An 18,572-nucleotide genomic window follows, 5' to 3' on the forward strand; every position below is an offset into this window, starting at 1 on the left:
TTAGGAGTCCGGTTCGTCAGTTTCCCGGTTAAACCGGCCGGTACGATATGGTTTTTACATCATTGCTAAATTTTATTCCATCACAGTAAAAGAATTTAAAAAATTAAACATTTATTATTTTCTATTATTCCATACTAATAAAAGAAATAAAAGAATTGAACATTCAATATTTTTTATTTTTGTTTTAATGTCATTGGTACGGAATGAAACAGATTTTTACTCGTAAATTAGGACCTATTATTTTTAGTATAAGCTCTTCACATATATGATATCTTAAAGGATTAATTATGATTCATAAATCAGTTTGGTTTTGGACATTTGTTGAACCATTCTTTTCATCAGTGAGTAATTCAATTCATGCAACCTCAGATCCAATGTTCTTGTTTAGGAAGGATATAAGTGAGAGAAAGTGGTTGGATGATATTTATTATTTAATGATAGCCACACAAGAATACATAACACAGAATATGGAAATATCATTGGGCTAAAGTATCTCATAAAATAAAATAAAAGAAACAAGTCAAATATAGATTATACATTATAGAGTTGAGGGCCTCACTTTACATTACATTACATTATTAGAGCAATGCATTAAGTGGGTTATTCTCACAAGTACCAACCTAAAAAAGTCCAAGTCAAAAATTCATTATTTCTTTTTTAAAAACCATTGGCCAAGACTTTGGATAAGAGGTGAAGAGAAGCTGAAAACCCCAAAACAAATTAAAATACATATCTAATTTGATATGTGAAAAAAAACAACAAAAGACATTTGAACCTTAAAAATAGAAAATTCTAAAAAAAATTATAACGAACGATATCCTATCATATGGGTAAAAAAACTAATCTTTTTTCAGAGTGTATAAATGTCTCTCTCAATAAATTTTACTTATATGAATCAAATATTTAATGTTTTGATATACCTAGAGGCTAGTATGATTTTATATTAGGGGTGAGCAAACTCGGTTTGACCTGTTGAACCATACATATGACAGGTCTGACCCGTCTAAATAAATAAAAAATGACAAACCCAATTGAAAGAGACAGACCCGTCGTAAAAAAAGAACGGGTTCGGGTCTATATCTGGGTCACTCGACCCGTCCCTTATAGTTATATATCAAGAATAGTTAAATAAGTATCTATCAATATTCGTTATGTTCAGCCCACATAATTAAAATATCTACAAGCTCACACAACATATTCACACTACTTAGCATATGATCTTTATTCCTTATTGTGGATACTCAATTTTGTCCGGATAAAAAAACGTTCTTCAAAATTATTCAATAAAAAATGAATGAGTTAAAGATTTGTTTTTATTAAGGTTTGATTATCAATAAATTAAAGATTCGAGAATATGTAATTTGAATCAAATCATATCAATTTGATTAAACTGCATACCTTGATAAAATAAATACATCTTTAGAGATTCAACAAATAATAAATCAAAGATTGCACTATGGAAAACAAATCATATTAAATTGATTGTGTTGCAATACGAGTAAGGTAAGCATAGGATTACAATTTTATCAAAAAAATAAGATTGAGTATCAAAATATCTTTTGCCACTTGTATAAGAATTAAAAATATTATTTTCACATATCCTTATGTAATGTAATAATATTAAGATGATTTAGAATTGGATGGTTTAGAATTGCGACTTGATTGTGCATGCTTAAAAATTTGAGAAAAAAATCTACATTTGTCATTTTCCAACCAGGACTCATCCCTATCTTGACTAGTCTTATGTTGGATTTGTCCTTCACGCATCACGTCTTAATTATGGACGGGTTCGAGTTCAAAAATTGACACAATCAATATTTATGGACGGATAAAAGACATGTTTAACCCGTCTCAACCCGTTCCACGCTCACCCCTAAGTATATCAATATCTTGTTGGTAGAAAAGTCTCAAACATGACACTTAAATGACATATTTATATTCAATATGATAATATATTCAATTAGATTTTGGTTGAAAAATTGTCAATCTTGGATGTTGAAAAAAAATTAAAAATAGAGATCATCTATATTGCAAAAATTAAATTGTCTCAAATTCATCATAAATAAATACTATTTTAAAAGTGACATTAAATATTTAGAGTTTAATATTTATGACAATATCAATACAAATATTTGTACACAATTAATATACTATTCACAATACACGTGTTAGTTTTATTTAAAAGTTACCTATAATCCATATATAAGTGTTAGATAATGTTTTGTACACAATTAATATACTATTCACAATACACTTGTTAGTTTTATTTAAAAGTTACCTATAATCCATATATAAGTGTTAGATAATGTATGCATGATAGTAGAAATTTTTTTACACTATCCATACATAAATATTTAACTCATTTGACGAATTTACTTTTATAATTGAAATAAAGAAAATGGACCATAGAGTCCAATAAATTGAGAAACCGAAATAATATGGTATTTAGAATATTTATGAGAACCAACCTTATCCCGAAATATGTATCATTAATAAGTGAGGTCCAATTACCCTCTCGGGTTCGTAAGCCCAATCTCTGCAAAACCCTAATCTCACTCCGTCAACCCCTCGACGCCGCGCGCCGCCGTTATCGCCGCTCTCCTTCCCGGTAAACTCCATAACCTTTCATGTCATCAATTTTCTTCCCTCATTTTTTTCATTTCTCGATCTTCGAAATCATTGCTCAATTATTTGGTTTCAACGTATTTTTTTTGTAATAGGGTTTTCGCGATCTGAGATACTATTCGTGTTATTTTTTCTCCAAATTCGGAATTCCAGTTTGAAATAGCATCAAATCTGTGTCGCTATGATCATGATGTAATTCAATTTTTTTTTTTTGTATTTTTGGTTTAGTTTCGATGAGTTGATCTAAATTCAAAACTATCGTGTTCATCTTCGAGAAAAATTGTTGAGTTGCTCCACTTATATATTATTATTAATTTATGAAATATTATTTTGTGACTGAGATGGGCCAACCCAACTCGTTTTTGGCCCAAGTATTCTTTTGGATGCAGCAGTTTGAAGCAAAAGTGGTGGGTTTGCTTTGCTTGCACCTTTTACTTCACTGTGTAATTGTTGATGATTCATATACATATATAGACACACACAAATTGGGCCATTGTTTCACTTGCACTTTCCTGGATTGTTATGTGTTCAATTGTGCTATCAAATTCCAATAGTATATTATTAGATATACTTATCTAGTGTTGTTATTATCTTGCTATTATGTTTGTTGTGTTTGATGCTTTGTTAACTATGTCGATCCAAGTAGCTGACCCTAACTAAAGAGATTAAGACTTGATTGTTGTTGTTGTTTTCTTATTTCTGTTGCCTTTTGTATATGCTTTAAGCCTTTTCATTTCTGAAATTTTAACTTAGTCTTAGCCTCGTTTCTTTATCATTGTGCCAACAAGGTATTGGTATAGTGGTGTAAGGCACTGCTAGAGAGTTCAACTCCTGGGAGCAAAACTTGTTGGGAGGGGTAGTCATGCATCCCAAAAGGGATTAGTTCCTTACCTGTAAGGTGAGGGATACCCTTGGCAGTACCCAAAAAAATTTCTTTATCATTGTTCTCATAAATGCTTTTGGAGTTTGTGACCAGTGCAAGACATGCTTGTGTTTGTTTGAATCATGTATTTGCTTTAATAATGATATATGAGTTTTTCTTCATACCTATAGTACTCTGTTTGGAAATGTATCAACATGTCTTGACAAATTTTCTTGATTGTAATTCATATTTAGTTAGTATCTTTTTTTCTAGGTTTGAGACAAGATGGTTGCCACCCTCGAAGAAGACAAAGCAGCTGTGGCTCCTGATTTGAAGAAAGATGACCCAATCAGTACTGATGGTCACCCTAGCAATAATCTGGAGAAGTCTGAAACACTTCCCGACACTAATGTCGAAAATTCTGAGTCTCATCCCTACAAGGATCTGTCCAGTTCGGAAATACAGCCTAACAAGAATGTTCCTGCTTCTGATACTGTGTCTGGTGGTGAGGCAGGGACACTGCCCAACCATGAGACAGGCAACTCCGGTGAACCTTCAGACAACCATCCAGAGAATTCTGAGTCATTAACCAGCAACCAGCTAGATAATGCTGAGGCCTCACAGAACAGTCAACCAGTTAATTCTGACGTACTGCCCATCAATCAGTCAGCCAACTCTGAAGCACCACATGATGACCAGTTGGTTAGTTCCAAAGCTCTTCCCGATCACCAGACTGCTTCTGAACCCAACAATCAGCTGGTGAATTCCAAGGTACTGCCGACAAATATTGCAGATAATTCTGAAATGCAGACTGGTAATGAGATGGTTGTGTCTGAAACTCGGCAAAATGATGAGATTGTTGTGTCTGAAACTTGGCAAAACGATGAGATGGTTGTGTCTGAAACTCAGCAAAACGATGAGATGGTATTATCTGAAACTCAGCAAAATGATGAGATGGTTGTGTCTGAAACTCAGCAAAATGATGGAGTGGTTTTGTCTAAAACTGAGCAAAATGATGAGCCGGTTGCTTCTGAAAGTCAACAAGATGATAAGGTGGTTTTGTCTGAAACTCAACAAAATGGTGAGGTGGTTTTGTCTGAAAATCAGCAAGATGATGAGGTGGTTTTGCCTGTAACTCAGCAAAATGATGATGTGGTTTTGCCTGAAACTCAACAAAATGATGAAGTTGTTTTGTCTGAAACACGACAAAACGATGAGGTGTTTGTGTCTGAAACTCAGCAAAGCAATGAGGTGGCTGTGTCTGAAACTCAGCAAAGCAATGAGGTGGCCGTGTCTGACACACAACTGAACAATGAGGCCAACATGCCTGAAACACAGGCATTTGATGATGTGGTCATGTCTGAAGCTATTCCAGAAAATGAGTTGGCGAATCCCACAACAGATCACAATAATCAGCTCTCCCATTCTGAAACTTTTCCTGATAACCAGTTCACAAATTTCCATATGATTCCTGAAGATCAGCTGCCTCAACCTGAATCACTGCCCCATTCCGAACCACTGCCCAATTCTGATCCACTTACAGATAATCATCTAACAGACATCAAACCAATTCATCATAATCATCAATCCCAGTATGTAACAGTAACTGGCAATCATCTGAACCATTCCGAGGCATTTTCGAACAATCATCTAGCCAACTCTGAAGCTTTGTCCCATGATCAACTAGCCAATTCCCAAATATTGACTCACTATGAGCTGGAAAATAATGATACAATGAACAACAATCAGCTAGTCAATTCTCAAGAAAACTATGAGCTAGCCATTTCCAATGCCCTGCCCAGCTATGAGATTATAAATGCTGAGGCACCGCTGAGCAATGAGGAACGTACCCCAGAAACACAGCCAAGTAAGCGGAGGAAAAAGAAGTCTGTAGTATGGGAACACTTCACAATAGAAGCAATCAATCCTGGATGCAGAAGAGCTCGCTGCAATCAATGTTCACAAACTTTTGCATATAGTACAGGTTCAAAAGTTGCAGGCACCAGCCACCTCAAACGCCACATTGCCAGGGGGACCTGCTCAACTCTTCTACATAATCAATCAAACCCATACACTCCACGATCTAGAGGAAGTGGGACTGTCAATGCTAGTGATCGACCAAAGCGACGTTATAGATCCCCTAACACTCCTTACATCATTTTTGATCAAGATCATTGCCGCAATGAGATTGCTAGGATGATCATTATGCATGATTACCCCCTTCACATGGTTGAGCACCCAGGATTTGTTGCATTTGTCCAAAATCTGCAGCCGCAGTTCAAAATGGTGACCTTCAACACTATCCATGGGGATTGTATTGCAACCTACCTGATGGAAAAGCAAAACCTTCTTAAGTATTTTGAGGGATTACCAGGACGTGTTTGTTTGACACTGGACATCTGGACATCAAACCAATCTCTAGGTTATGTATTTATTACAGGACATTTTGTTGATAATGATTGGAAGTTGCAGAGGAGAATTCTCAATGTGATGATGGAACCATACCCGGATTCTGACTCAGCACTTAGCCATGCTGTAGCTGCTTGCGTTTCTGATTGGAGTTTGGAGGGTAGGCTATTTTCTGTAACTTGTAATCAGGCATCAAACGAAGTTGCCCTTGAAAATCTCAGACCATTACTGTTTGTGAAGAATTCACATATCCTCAATGGTCGGTTGCTAGTTGGTAATTGCATTGCCCGTACTTTCAGCAGTGTTGCGAAGGATTTATTGGGATCGGAGCAAGACTTAATCAAAAAAATTCGGGATAGCGTAAAGTATGTGAAGACTTCAGATTCACACGAGGAAAAGTTCATGGAGCTCAAGCAGCAACTTCAGGTTCCTAGTGAAAGGAGCCTTTTTATTGATGACCAAATTCAATGGAATACAACATATCAAATGCTTGTGGCAGCTTCTGAGCTCAAGGAAGTGTTTTCTTGTTTAGACACTTCTGATCCTGATTACAAAGGAGCCCCATCTATGCAAGATTGGAAGCAGGTGGAGACCCTTTGTGCATACTTGAAGCCCCTTTTTGATGCAGCGAATGTTCTTACCTCAACAACACACCATCCCACTGCAATTACCTTCTTTCATGAAATTTGGAAATTGCAGTTAGATGTTGGCCGTGCAGTTATGAGTGAAGATCCTTTCATTAGCAACATTAATAAAATTATGCATGAAAAGATTGATAAGTACTGGAGAGAATGTAGTCTGGTTTTGGCACTTGCAGTAGTCATGGATCCTCGTTTCAAGATGAAGCTTGTTGAGTTCAGTTTCACAAAAACCTATGGTGATGATGCTCATGAGTATATCAAGATCGTTGAGGATGGAATTCATGAGCTGTTTAATGAGTATGTGGCTCTTCCCCTGCCACTAACTCCGGCTTATGCCGAAGAAGGTAGTGCCGGAAGCCAAGGAAGGATGGAGACATCCCCAGGAGGTACTCTACTGTCCGAAAATGGTCTTACAGATTTTGATGCCTACATCATAGAAACAACTAGCCAACAGATGAGGTCTGAGCTAGATCAATATCTTGAAGAATCACTGTTACCACGAGTTCCGGACTTTGATGTATTAGGCTGGTGGAAACTAAACAAAATAAAGTACCCTACTCTTTCCAAGATGGCCCGGGATATACTGTCTGTTCCAGTTTCTACTGTTCAACCCGACTCTGTATTTTATACAAAAAATAAAGAAATGGATCATTATCGGAGTTCCTTGCGGCCAGAGACAGTGGAGGCCCTTGTATGTGCAAAGGATTGGATGCAATATGGAGAAGCTGAAGGGTCGAATGCGCTTGTAAATATTGTATTCTAGATTTTAGGTGGCTATACCCTGTATAATAATGGTAGGTGGTTTCATTTTACCATTAATTCTTAATTCTCCTTAGGCTATATTATTTGTGGCATTATTATTAATTCTGATAATCAAACTTGAATACTAGTTTCCAGGGTACCTTCAGTTTTATATTGTAATTCTAGTACTGAGCCTTTGGTTGACGGCAAAAGTTCTAGTGTTTAATTATAATCCTAGCAATAATTTCTCACTTGATGATAGTACACTTTTTGTTAATAACATATCAGTGAAATGAGTATCATTCTGTTCTTGCTTTACTTGTTGTTTTTTGTTCATTATATTGACTAAAGTATTTTCCACTGTAGGATGTGATTTTCTGTTCACAGCAAACATCACCTGGATGTAACTATAGGAGTGCATTTGGTTTGGTTACCTTTTCTTCAAAAAAAGCAAATGATTCACATATTGTGAGATACAAGGTAGCATTCTCTATTTTAAGCTTTCTGGATGTAGAGATTTCTCTGAAGGGTAATGTCATTTTTATCAAAAGGAAAGCAAAAAAAGAAAAAAGGAGTGATTTATGTTGATATTTCTTGCTTGGTGTTTATTATGTGTAATTCCTTCTTATTTAACTGTTGAACTTCTATGCTGCTTTTATGTATGCAAACATGAAAGAAAAAAACTCTTAAGCTCTAGATAGTGAAGTATATTTCCGTGACTAGTTGTTGCATTAAAATATGAGAAAATAGGGTGATATCTCTATCATAGGTAATAGTGATTGACTCTTACATTTTTAATGTAATCCATATGAATAGTGGACTGTGTGTTGCAGCTTTACAGTGTCATTACACACATTAATCTCTTAAAATATTTTTTTGGTATACCTAAAAATTCTGTTGGGCCGAAGCTGAACACGAGCCGAGCCGGACGGTAGCAGAAGAGGTGGTTGTGCGTGTGAAGGGGTTTTGAGTATGTCAAACATCCTCTTGGGTCACAATCTCTTAAAATATTTGAGATAACACAGACTTACTCATATAAATTGACTACTGGAATTAATAACAGTGAATAAGATAATTATAGAAGAGCAGAAAAGTGAGTGTTAATTAGATAACAAAAAACCCACAACTTATTACTCCTTAATTAATATATCTCTATCTCACTTACTCTCTCCGGCAACCACACCATTACCGGTGGTTTGGTTCCTTCTCTTCACCGGACATCTTTATTCACATGATTCACCTTATCTTGGATTTTAATAATAAATTATAATTAGTAATATATAAACGTTATAAGTAGGAAGACATATATTCTTCTTTAAAAATATATTACTTTATTTATTTATAATATATGATTAAAGTATGACATTATTAATCAATTTTAAAATAAGTGAAAGTTTTTATAATAGTTTAAGATAAATAGTAAATTAATTTAAAATGTCAAATTCTTATTTTATGCCTTTATTTTTTACAAATCAAACGAACCCTTGAACAAGAATTGTTGAATGAAGTGATGATGATTATAATTATTGTTAGAAACATAAATAAACTACAATGTACATATTTAATGCTATACAATAAACTGAAATTATTTTTCCAGTATTGCAAGCACAAAATTTACCACTTGGAATTCTTTTACACACTAATTAAAAAATGGAACCAATCCATTTTAGACGCGTGCATAAGCTTATAAGATATACAGGCATGACTTTTAGATTAAAAATATATATATTCTTTACGTGTGGGGAACCATACTAAATGCTTCAATATAATGAGTTATACACATCCAAAGAAAATAAACTATTCAAAATGACAATAACTTTTTCCTACATGGCAAATTGAATCTTTAGGCATAACAATTTATGATGCTCACAATTCACAAGCATTGACATCAGAAACTTTACGAGAACATGTTAATATGGTATGGTAAGCTAATGCACAAGCTCAATAATGCTTACTGGTAATAACAAATGTGAATCAATTATCTTTAAATTCTCTACAAGGATAGTTAATAGCAATCTTATTAACAAATGTTATAAGGACATTGATTAAAGAATAGAAAAATTGAAGTGCAGCAATGGATATAATAGCTTTAAACTTTTAGGATATGTTTGCTAGTTGAGTTTTGTGAAAAAATAAAGTGAAATGAAAGGCTTCAAAATCATCATACAAGTGTATTTTATAGCTCATAAATCTTTCAATTTCTTTCATTCACCTCCAAAACTCAACTCTCAAACCAAGGTCTCGAGTTCGAGTCTTGTGGATGGAAAAAATATCCACTGAGTTAGCCCTACATACCTGTGGATGTTCCCAGCTTGGACAGATTGTCTTCGGTACAAGGATACTCGTAGGAAACAAAAAAACACTAGCAAAGAGAAGTAGCTGAATTAGTTTGTTCCCTTGTGCAGGAGGGTTTATTGTCCTTAAGTATTATTTTTTTATATATGACTAACTGTATCCCCTACCCAAGGGGTCCAAAGTCCAAACCCACTTCATAACTGATCAGCTAGTTATCTAGAACTCTTCTGCTTATCAAATTATACAAGTTTTTGCAGGCATTAGTGTAAAATGCTTTAGTTTTCCATTACAGATGTAGAATAGATACAATTTGGCAGAATCATGATCCTAGTTTTCCAAAGATACTCAAACTGTATTTGATAGATTGGTATGATAGTAATGAAATATGCAAACATTTTTCTCAAAAAATGAAGTTTTTTCCTTTAAAAATGCCAAAAGTCAATCATCTTTATGTAGAAGAAAATAGACAAACCCATATAGCTTGGGGGGAAAACCAAATTGTAGAACATAGATTTCTCACTTCTTTCATGTTAGTCCAATACTGGTTTAATTAGCTATGCAGTAACTCTATATCAGGATCCTCATCCCCTCCATTAGGTCTATTAATATGATCCTATAACCAAAAGAAAAATTAAAATGATATATGAAAGACTAAAACTGATCTATATAATTAGAAATAAAAGGAAAAACATCATTCATCTTCCAGAGCATGTCACTCCCCATTTCAAAGACTTAACAACAACAATCAAGTCTTAATCTCATTGGGTAGGGTAAACTACATAGAATAATGTTCTATCATATTTGGCGTGTCATATTTCAGAAAATTATAAGTTTAACTCGTTGACCTATTATAATTGGCACATATATAATGGCACACCTTATGGGAAAAGTGTTGTAATTCCACAGTAAAATGTCAAACAAGGTTTCCATTTGTTACCAATTCTAATTTATCATAGGCCACAACATTGATAGTTCATTCATTACCTACAGCCTTAAAGACTAAATTACAAAGATTAAAACCAAATCTCAAGACAGTTTTTTTTGGATGAACAAGGCATTCTGCTAATGATGCCTGCTAACAGTGCTACCTAAATACTTTTTCACTTTGCTAATGTTGTCTGCTACCTGTTTTAGGATCTCTATTTTTACACAAACGATTAATCTATGTGAATTTAATCAAACCCTTGCTCTGACTTCATCAAGTCAAGAACTGTTCAAGTTCTGAAAAAGCTCAGGAAGATGAGCATTGGTCAGCCTGGTCCTCTTGCTGATTTCACTCTTCTTCTTCTTAGTCTTCGGCTTGGGAGAAGCACCTTGAATTTGCGCTGCACTTCTTCTCTTTGCAGTGTTGGTGGCGGGCTTCATTCCATTCTTCTGAAGGTCTTTTTCTATATCAATCATATCGCGAGGCAACTCGATACTCCGAAAAAGCTGTTTTAGGTCATCATCCACCTTAATGGGCACTTTGGGGTCATTAGGGTATGCAATGTCTTCCTGTGAATCAAAGTTGGACAGCAGCCAAATCTGCCCTGCGGCTTTCCAAGCCTAGAAGAAACCAATAACATTGTAAGGTCTAACTTCATGATAAATAAAACAATTATCGATATGATTTTGACCCTTCAACACTTCAACAAAAACACCAACTATCACCGTGGCAATATTATAAATCTTTTACATAAACCTTTTCAAATTGTTCAATTCTTACTTACAGATTTGGATAAAAAATACTGAAAATTCACTCTTCTAGTAACATCTCAATATCATGTAAACAGTAATTCTCAATAAGAAAAGAAGCAAAGAGCATGGCGTTTCAAGGAAAGGAAAGAGAAAACAAAAGCAGGGAAGTGAAGGAAAGAGGCAAACTTCGATGGCTTTGTTCTACAAGGTGGGATGCTCCTCCGGATTGAAGTATTGAACTCCTTAAGCAATAACATTAGAAAGCCAGCTTTTGGCTTTCTGCTTATGTTAACACCGAGCTCCAAATCCAACACATAAGAAATTAGCAAGAGAGGTTGAACAACCAAATTCACAATAGCACCTTAACAGAAGATTTTATATTGACTAATTACAAATTTTCCATTTCCTCAGTACTAGCCTTAACTATATATAGCAAAGATGGCAAGGATTAATTTTTTTATAAAATCCATTAATGTGCAGTGTTACTTTTTTTCCCATAACACTTTATCTTCTTTCAAAGGTATCGTGTGTTTGCATTCATGTTTCTCCCGAAATTCATTTATGACAGAGGTGTCAAACCTGTGAGAATTATCAATGAACAAAACTACCAATGGTTTTGAAAAATCAATGTCAAGAAATGTTCGACAAATAACAAGAAACTATTAAAAGTCATTACCTGAAGGTCCTCCATCACAGTTGGGTAAGAATCTTTTAGGTCAATAACAGCAATACCCTCTGGAAACTTGCGTATCAGCTGAAGAAGCTGATTTTTGTCCTTAAGGTTATGCTTTGACTATAGTCCAAAAAAACAATTAACAGAAGTTATTATTTTCCAAAAAATAACATTTGAATATATAAAGGTTTAGATATATGCAAGTAAAAGTTACCTTGTAAGAGAATCGTTGCCCATCATACTTCACTTTTGGATTTTTCCTCAGACTGTCAAAAACATCTTTGTTAGCCTTCATGTCAACATAGCATGCTTCATTTATTTGCTCTGGTGTAAAAGCATGTCGGGTCTGTAAGCAAACACAAGCACCAAATCAATATGGTTTAACTCGGGCTGAAGAGATCGGTTATAGGCTGAAAGCAGTGTATCAACCATCATTTCCATATTCACCAGGCACGAAATAACTTAACGAGTAGGTTGTTATGGAAAACTTTCCGAATTAGTGTTCTACGAACCAAGATTACGGAATTTAGCATTAATAATTCAATCACTAGAGAAGTGTGTGCTAAGTACAATTTCATGTAATATTTATAAGTTGTCATTCACTTTCTGCATCCAATGAACCTGAAACACAGTCTGTCACTAATGGATTTGGCTCCTCTAAATTGAGGGTTTATACTTATAACCATAAACCCTTGATTTAGAGGGGGAAAAGTGAAGATTTCTACGTATAACTAAACGAGTGAAAATAAAGGTAGCTTTTAAGAACTTTCATAGTTTGTTATACATGTGCTGCATGTGTTTGATTGTACTTCATTATTTGTAAAACTAAAATCGACATTCAGGCAACACTCACAACCATATTTGAAAATTAAAAACGGACTTCGCCCACATTTGGCGTAGAAAAACAAACAAAAAAACATAATAGCATCGAACAAAACAACATCCTTTTCAGTTTTCATTACTGTCCCATTTCGGGTGTTCAAAGAAAGTTTTCCTAATTTACTTCCTCATGAATAGCCTCTCCACAACGGTAAAGTTGCTACCTTTTGACGCGAAGGTCTATAGTTCAAATCCTGAAGAACAAAAAACAGTCTCTCCACTCGCAACGGGGACATGGCTACATTCGCACATACCTTTACCCTCATGCACTGGGCTAGACCAACCTTTACATCACTCACTAAAGAAAACCCTTCACAATATATGAGTCAAATCCTGCCATTACTCGTATCCGGGATATCTGAATTATCCTAACTCATATACCAACCCTCGGCCTCGGCGCAACAGTAAGCTTGTTACTTAGACTACTAGTGTTCAAATCTCGTAAACAGTCTCTCTGCTCGCAAAGTTAACGTGTGTAACTCATTCTTTATCAAACAAATGGATAAATTAGAAGAATACCTCGAATAAGAGATCGATAACACGCTTCATCTGAGCACCAACCGGAGCTTTGCGAATGCTGTTAATATGCTGAAGCCGCTCCGTATCGTTGGAGAATTTAACAGCAACACCAGAAGGAAGAGGAGGAACTGAATTTCTTCCATTTGCAATGCTTGAAAGTGTTGAATGACACTTTTCTTGTTGCTTCTTGAATCTCTCTAAACTCTCTTGCAATGACATCTCTGATAGTGATACACACAAATCAAATCAACAAGAAGAACACAATTAGTTGATTAATTAGGAAAAAATAAACCTAGAAAGGAGTTAGTAACAGTGTGAAGTTGCAAAAAAAGATGGAAGAGAAAGATGAAGAACCACCGTGAGTGGACGGAGGAGGAACGGGGCTTCGGTGCACACCACCGTGACTGTGTTCAATTGGGTTTGGTAGCTATAGCTAACATAGCATTATGACAAGGTCTTTCTTCTTAAAAAATAGTTATCAAACATAAAACAGTTTGAAAATTATAAGATAAAACAAAAAGGAGGACAAAGACTTATCCAATATTTCATACGTGGACATAAGTTTATGTATGGTTTTTTTGTACTATCAATTATAACAAAATTTTAACTGCATTTAAACTATTAATGTATAACATTACTATATCCTCGTACTAATCCTCCTACCCACAAAAAAGTAACATATGTTACTTGTAATCCAATTGTTAATAATTAAAGTATTTTATTGTGATACATATCATCTTCTTATGGGTAGGAGGATATAGTAGAAGGATATATCATTTTTCTTTAATGTATTGTCAAAAGTTTATTGATTGTCTTACATATATGTCTTTACACAAGTTTTTCTCAACCAAAACTCAAGCCAAGCACGAGAGAGGGGGATATCATGTATTATGTATTACTGCATATTTGAATTGTGATTGATCATAAAAATACCATGTAATTAAAATTTTAATTTAAATACATTTTTCAATTAATCAGAACTTATGACATATGGAATTACGTGAAACTGAAGATATGTTCACAAACACGAGATTAAATTGGAAGAGGTTTTCTATTATGTGGTTTAATTGGTTAAGATGTTCAGTACTGGATGTATTTATACTTCTATATTATATATAAAAATAAAAACATGGTATAACTACTTGTATAGTTTAATTTCCAATTTATTATATGAGTTTAAAATTTATGTACGGACAGTGTAAAGTTTTTTACACTGTCAATACATCATTTATCATTTATTTGTAATATTTTTGTTTAAAAGTTAATGATAATTAACATATAAATGGTGAAAATTTATTGACAGTGTAAAAAACACTTATTACATATTAAATCCTTATTATATTTATCATAAGTGTATAATTATGTATAATAGTGATATATTTTCAATTTTTTGTTGGAATAAAGCAAAACTTTACAATAGTGTTGCATTTTTAAAAAATTCAAAATGGTAAGACAGGACTATCTAGTCTGTTTATGATAGCATTGGATAAAGGGTGAACATCGATTGTCCCATAAAATTATACTCACTCAATATATCACTATCTATGATTGGTCATAAAAATAATTAATTATTAAAATTTTAATTTAAGTATATTTTTCAATCAATCGCAATTAGTGACATATGTAGTGATACTTTGTTGATATGGTGCCTTGGATAAAAGTCTCTGGCAATTCAAGTTTTGACTAAGTGAAAAACTCATTCCAATCTAAAAGCTGTTTCACATTTTTGTATTTTTTTAGCTTAAAGCTCAGTTTTTCTATGTTAAATTCTATAAAAATATTAAAAGTAAAATAAATTTCGAATAGAAATTCAATATTATAAACTTTATTAATGAATTTACTAAATCATTCATCAATAAAATATAAATAAATAATATTTTTCAACAATTGTACACCGTTTTTCTAAATTTAATTCCATAAAGTTGTTATAGTATCTAGTTTTTGAAGACTTGAGAATGATATCATAATCACAAATAGACCTTATTTTCATATAATTGTAGTATAAGTGTAGCAATTATAATTTACTACAATCAAAATTTAAAATATCATATATAGGATAGTAGTTTAAAGTTTCGCTAGATCAATAGAACGATAAAAAAGTCAAGGGTTGTGAATTATAATTGTTTGAATGAGTAGTCATACATTCCAAAAGAGATTAATTCCTTACCAAAAAGTTAGGAAATACATTCGGTAGTACCAAAAAAACTAATGGGAGGATGTGATAAAATATTTATGGAATATTGCAAACAAGTCGATTGACTATTGTTAATTTGTTATTTTGACGAGAATAATTTTTTTGTAAGAATTATATTGAAGACTTCAACCAGGACCAAAAGTTTATTGCTCTACAACCAACACCACCAGCCACTATCATGAACCACATTTACTAGTCTACAAGTTTTACTTTGTTTGAAAAATATATTTAAGTTAAAAATTTAATATTAGATTAATTTTCTAAACAATCAGAAAAAACGACTCATGAGTGACATATTTTTTGGGATAGAATGTGTTATTCAACCACTAATAGAGTGAGTTGATACTAATTTAAAATAAAAATGAATTATTTTAATGTGGAGAAAATTGTTCTCTTCATAAACAATATATAGTTATTCACAAAAATGAATAATTTAAAAATAAATTATGTATGATCATTTCAACAGACATCTGCACAAACTAGGTAGAAAAAATTCAACCCTTATATGCTGTGCTTGAAATAACTTCTCATATGCTTAATAATAATTGCAATTATCTACATCTTTTTTTATTAAATCAAATGAATTAATTAATTTAATTTATTTATAAAATGGACCATATGGAGTATTATTTGCATTTTAGATGGTTTTTGTATGTTTCATTCTCTTATTAATCTATATTAACAAGTAATTTACCCCGAATAGAAATGTGATAAATTCAAACTTCCATGCCACTAAAAAATTTCTCTCTATTTTTTTTGTATATTTGTGGACACTTTCTCATTTTATGTAGAGTTAGCCTCATATCTGTTGATGTTCTGAGCTCAGATATAATTGTTGAATTGTTTGTGTGATGATATTTGTGGGAAACAAAAAAAAAGTATTTATGAGTAAGAAACCAATTATTTTTTGATGTGTATGGTTGTCCTTTCTAATAAGTTTAGGGTAAAAATTATATTAATTAATAAAAGAAGTAACATGATAGTTGTAAAGAAAAGGTCATCATATAGTGATGAATTACAATTATCATTTGTAGCAATAGAAAACTATTTTTGACTTTTTTCAATTATAGAAGATAAACTTTACTGTATCATTACTAGCGTTTTAAACAATATATTTTCAATATTATATGTTAAATTTATATTTAGCTTCCACAAAAGTTAATTAAGTAATATCAAAAAATAAAAATGGATGTTAATAAAGATTTAATTTTAGAAAAATAATAAGATGTAAGTTAAAATATAAAATATTAAAAAGGTAAAATATGATAAAGCTAATTTACGACAGGGAAGTATGAACTCTATTTATTAATATTATATAAGAATAGAAGTATAGAATGGATAGAAAAGTAGGCACAAATTTGGAACTCTATTTATCAATAAAGAAATCCAAAGAGAGTGTATGAAACTTATGGTGAGAGTGTTTTTCTTATGGCGTGTTTATCACCTTATGGATTACTTTATTCTAATCCACCTTTATTTTTATTAACCACACACCTGAAATCTGTTCCTCTACAAATAGGGATCATAACCTATAAAAGTAACCGAAGTGGTTACTGCTTAAGTTGCAATAATTCTGATTCAGTCCCTTCATCAAATCAGAAATTGCCTTAAAGTATCTACACTTATAATATTTTATGACATATATGCCCTTAGCCACCAAATTAATTACTGAAGATCATTTTATATTTTGGCTAATTAAATAATGGTCATAACACAATTATAGAATTATAGTTGTGACCCACAAATTGTTAGAAATTCTAACAATCTCCCACTGGTCACATATATGATTCACCATACGTATTATCCTTATTGCGCACTTAAATATTGCCATTATGATTCAGGCATACCCAAATTATCTCATCCATTAGTCATGTCTCCATATCGAATCACAGTGAATTTTGTCATATCAATCATGACTAATTCAACAATGATCACCAATATTGACACAACTAAATGACATAGATTAAATCATGAAATGTGTAACATGAAAATCACATGAATATGATTGGTACATGCCAATTTTCAACTGGTCCTACTTAACTTTAGTGAGATCCTTAATAATAACATAAAACCTTATCGTACAAAGTATAAAGACAGAATACCAAACTGAATGTTTAATCAACCGAAGTTTGAATACAAAGTATTCATACATAATACTGAAATTACATAGAACATAATGAAGATGTACACATTCTAACTCTCACTATCCTCACATTGCAGAACACCCATGTGAGCAGTATGCTCATGAAAGACCTTGGGTGTGATAGCTTTTGTAAGAGGATCTGCAATCATGGAGTTAGTGCCTAAATGTTCTATGGAAAATTGTCCACTTTGTACTTTCTCCTTAACAACCAGGAACTTAATGTCGATGTTTTTCGACTTTGCTGAGCTCCTATTGTTGTTGGAGAATAACACGGCTGATCTATTGTCATAATATAACTTTAGTGGTCTTTCAATTCTTTCCACAATTTGCTGCCCAGTGACAAAATTTCTCAGCCATGATGACTGATGTGATGACTGATGTGATGCCTTATTGGTCTGATCTCCTATATGTGAGCATATAATCTTTTGATCCCTTTAAGTACCTCATGACCCTTTTGGCTGCTTTCCAATGATCCATTCCTGGATTACTTATATATCTACTTATCTGCCTAAAATCCCAACTATGAATGTTATATCCGAACGCGTACATACTTTAGCATACATGAGACTCCCTATAGCTGATGCGTAAGGGATCTTTTGCATTTTCTGAATTTACAGATTTCCTTTAGGGCACTAATTGAGACTAAATTTGTCTCCCTTAGCAATTGGAGTATCCATTTCTTTACAGTCCTGCATGTCATATCTTTTAAGTACCTTTTCTATATTGCTCTTTTGTGATAATCCAAGAATACCCCGAGATCTGTCTCGGTGTATTTGAATTCCTAATACAAACGAAGCTTCACCAAGATCCTTCATTTCAAAATTACTAGATAGAAATATCTTAGTTTCTAACAAGGTACCCACATCATTAGTGGCAAGGAGTATGTCATCCACATACAAGAGCAAGAAAATATA

General features: G+C 33.1%; 2 protein-coding genes across 6 annotated transcripts; one reads left to right on the forward strand and one right to left on the reverse strand.

The window, feature by feature from the left end:
- Positions 2,458-7,850, forward strand: LOC109332861 (zinc finger BED domain-containing protein DAYSLEEPER-like). 4 transcript variants are annotated; one of them, XM_019567966.1, is made up of 4 exons: positions 2,458-2,608; positions 3,761-4,569; positions 4,636-7,331; positions 7,666-7,850. In XM_019567966.1, exons 2-3 carry the CDS (start codon positions 3,773-3,775, stop codon positions 7,298-7,300), a joined length of 3,462 nt encoding a protein of 1,153 aa, XP_019423511.1. In that variant the 5' UTR covers positions 2,458-2,608; positions 3,761-3,772; the 3' UTR covers positions 7,301-7,331; positions 7,666-7,850. The 4 variants fall into 4 exon arrangements, with proteins under 4 accessions (XP_019423511.1, XP_019423508.1, XP_019423509.1 ...); XM_019567963.1 differs by having other exon boundaries at positions 3,761-7,331; XM_019567964.1 differs by having other exon boundaries at positions 3,761-7,331; positions 7,645-7,847.
- Positions 10,475-13,785, reverse strand: LOC109332179 (general transcription factor IIE subunit 2-like). Of its 2 annotated transcripts, none has more exons than XM_019567056.1 (5): positions 13,679-13,785; positions 13,322-13,542; positions 12,138-12,269; positions 11,927-12,043; positions 10,475-11,118 (listed from the first exon to the last, which is right to left on the reverse strand). In XM_019567056.1, the coding sequence occupies exons 2-5, from the start codon at positions 13,538-13,540 to the stop codon at positions 10,777-10,779; spliced, it is 810 nt and encodes a 269-aa protein (XP_019422601.1). In that variant the 5' UTR covers positions 13,541-13,542; positions 13,679-13,785; the 3' UTR covers positions 10,475-10,776. The 2 variants fall into 2 exon arrangements, with proteins under 2 accessions (XP_019422601.1, XP_019422602.1); XM_019567057.1 differs by having other exon boundaries at positions 13,676-13,785.

Source organism: Lupinus angustifolius, chromosome LG18 (assembly GCF_001865875.1).
Source record: "Lupinus angustifolius cultivar Tanjil chromosome LG18, LupAngTanjil_v1.0, whole genome shotgun sequence".
NCBI lineage: Eukaryota > Viridiplantae > Streptophyta > Magnoliopsida > Fabales > Fabaceae > Lupinus > Lupinus angustifolius.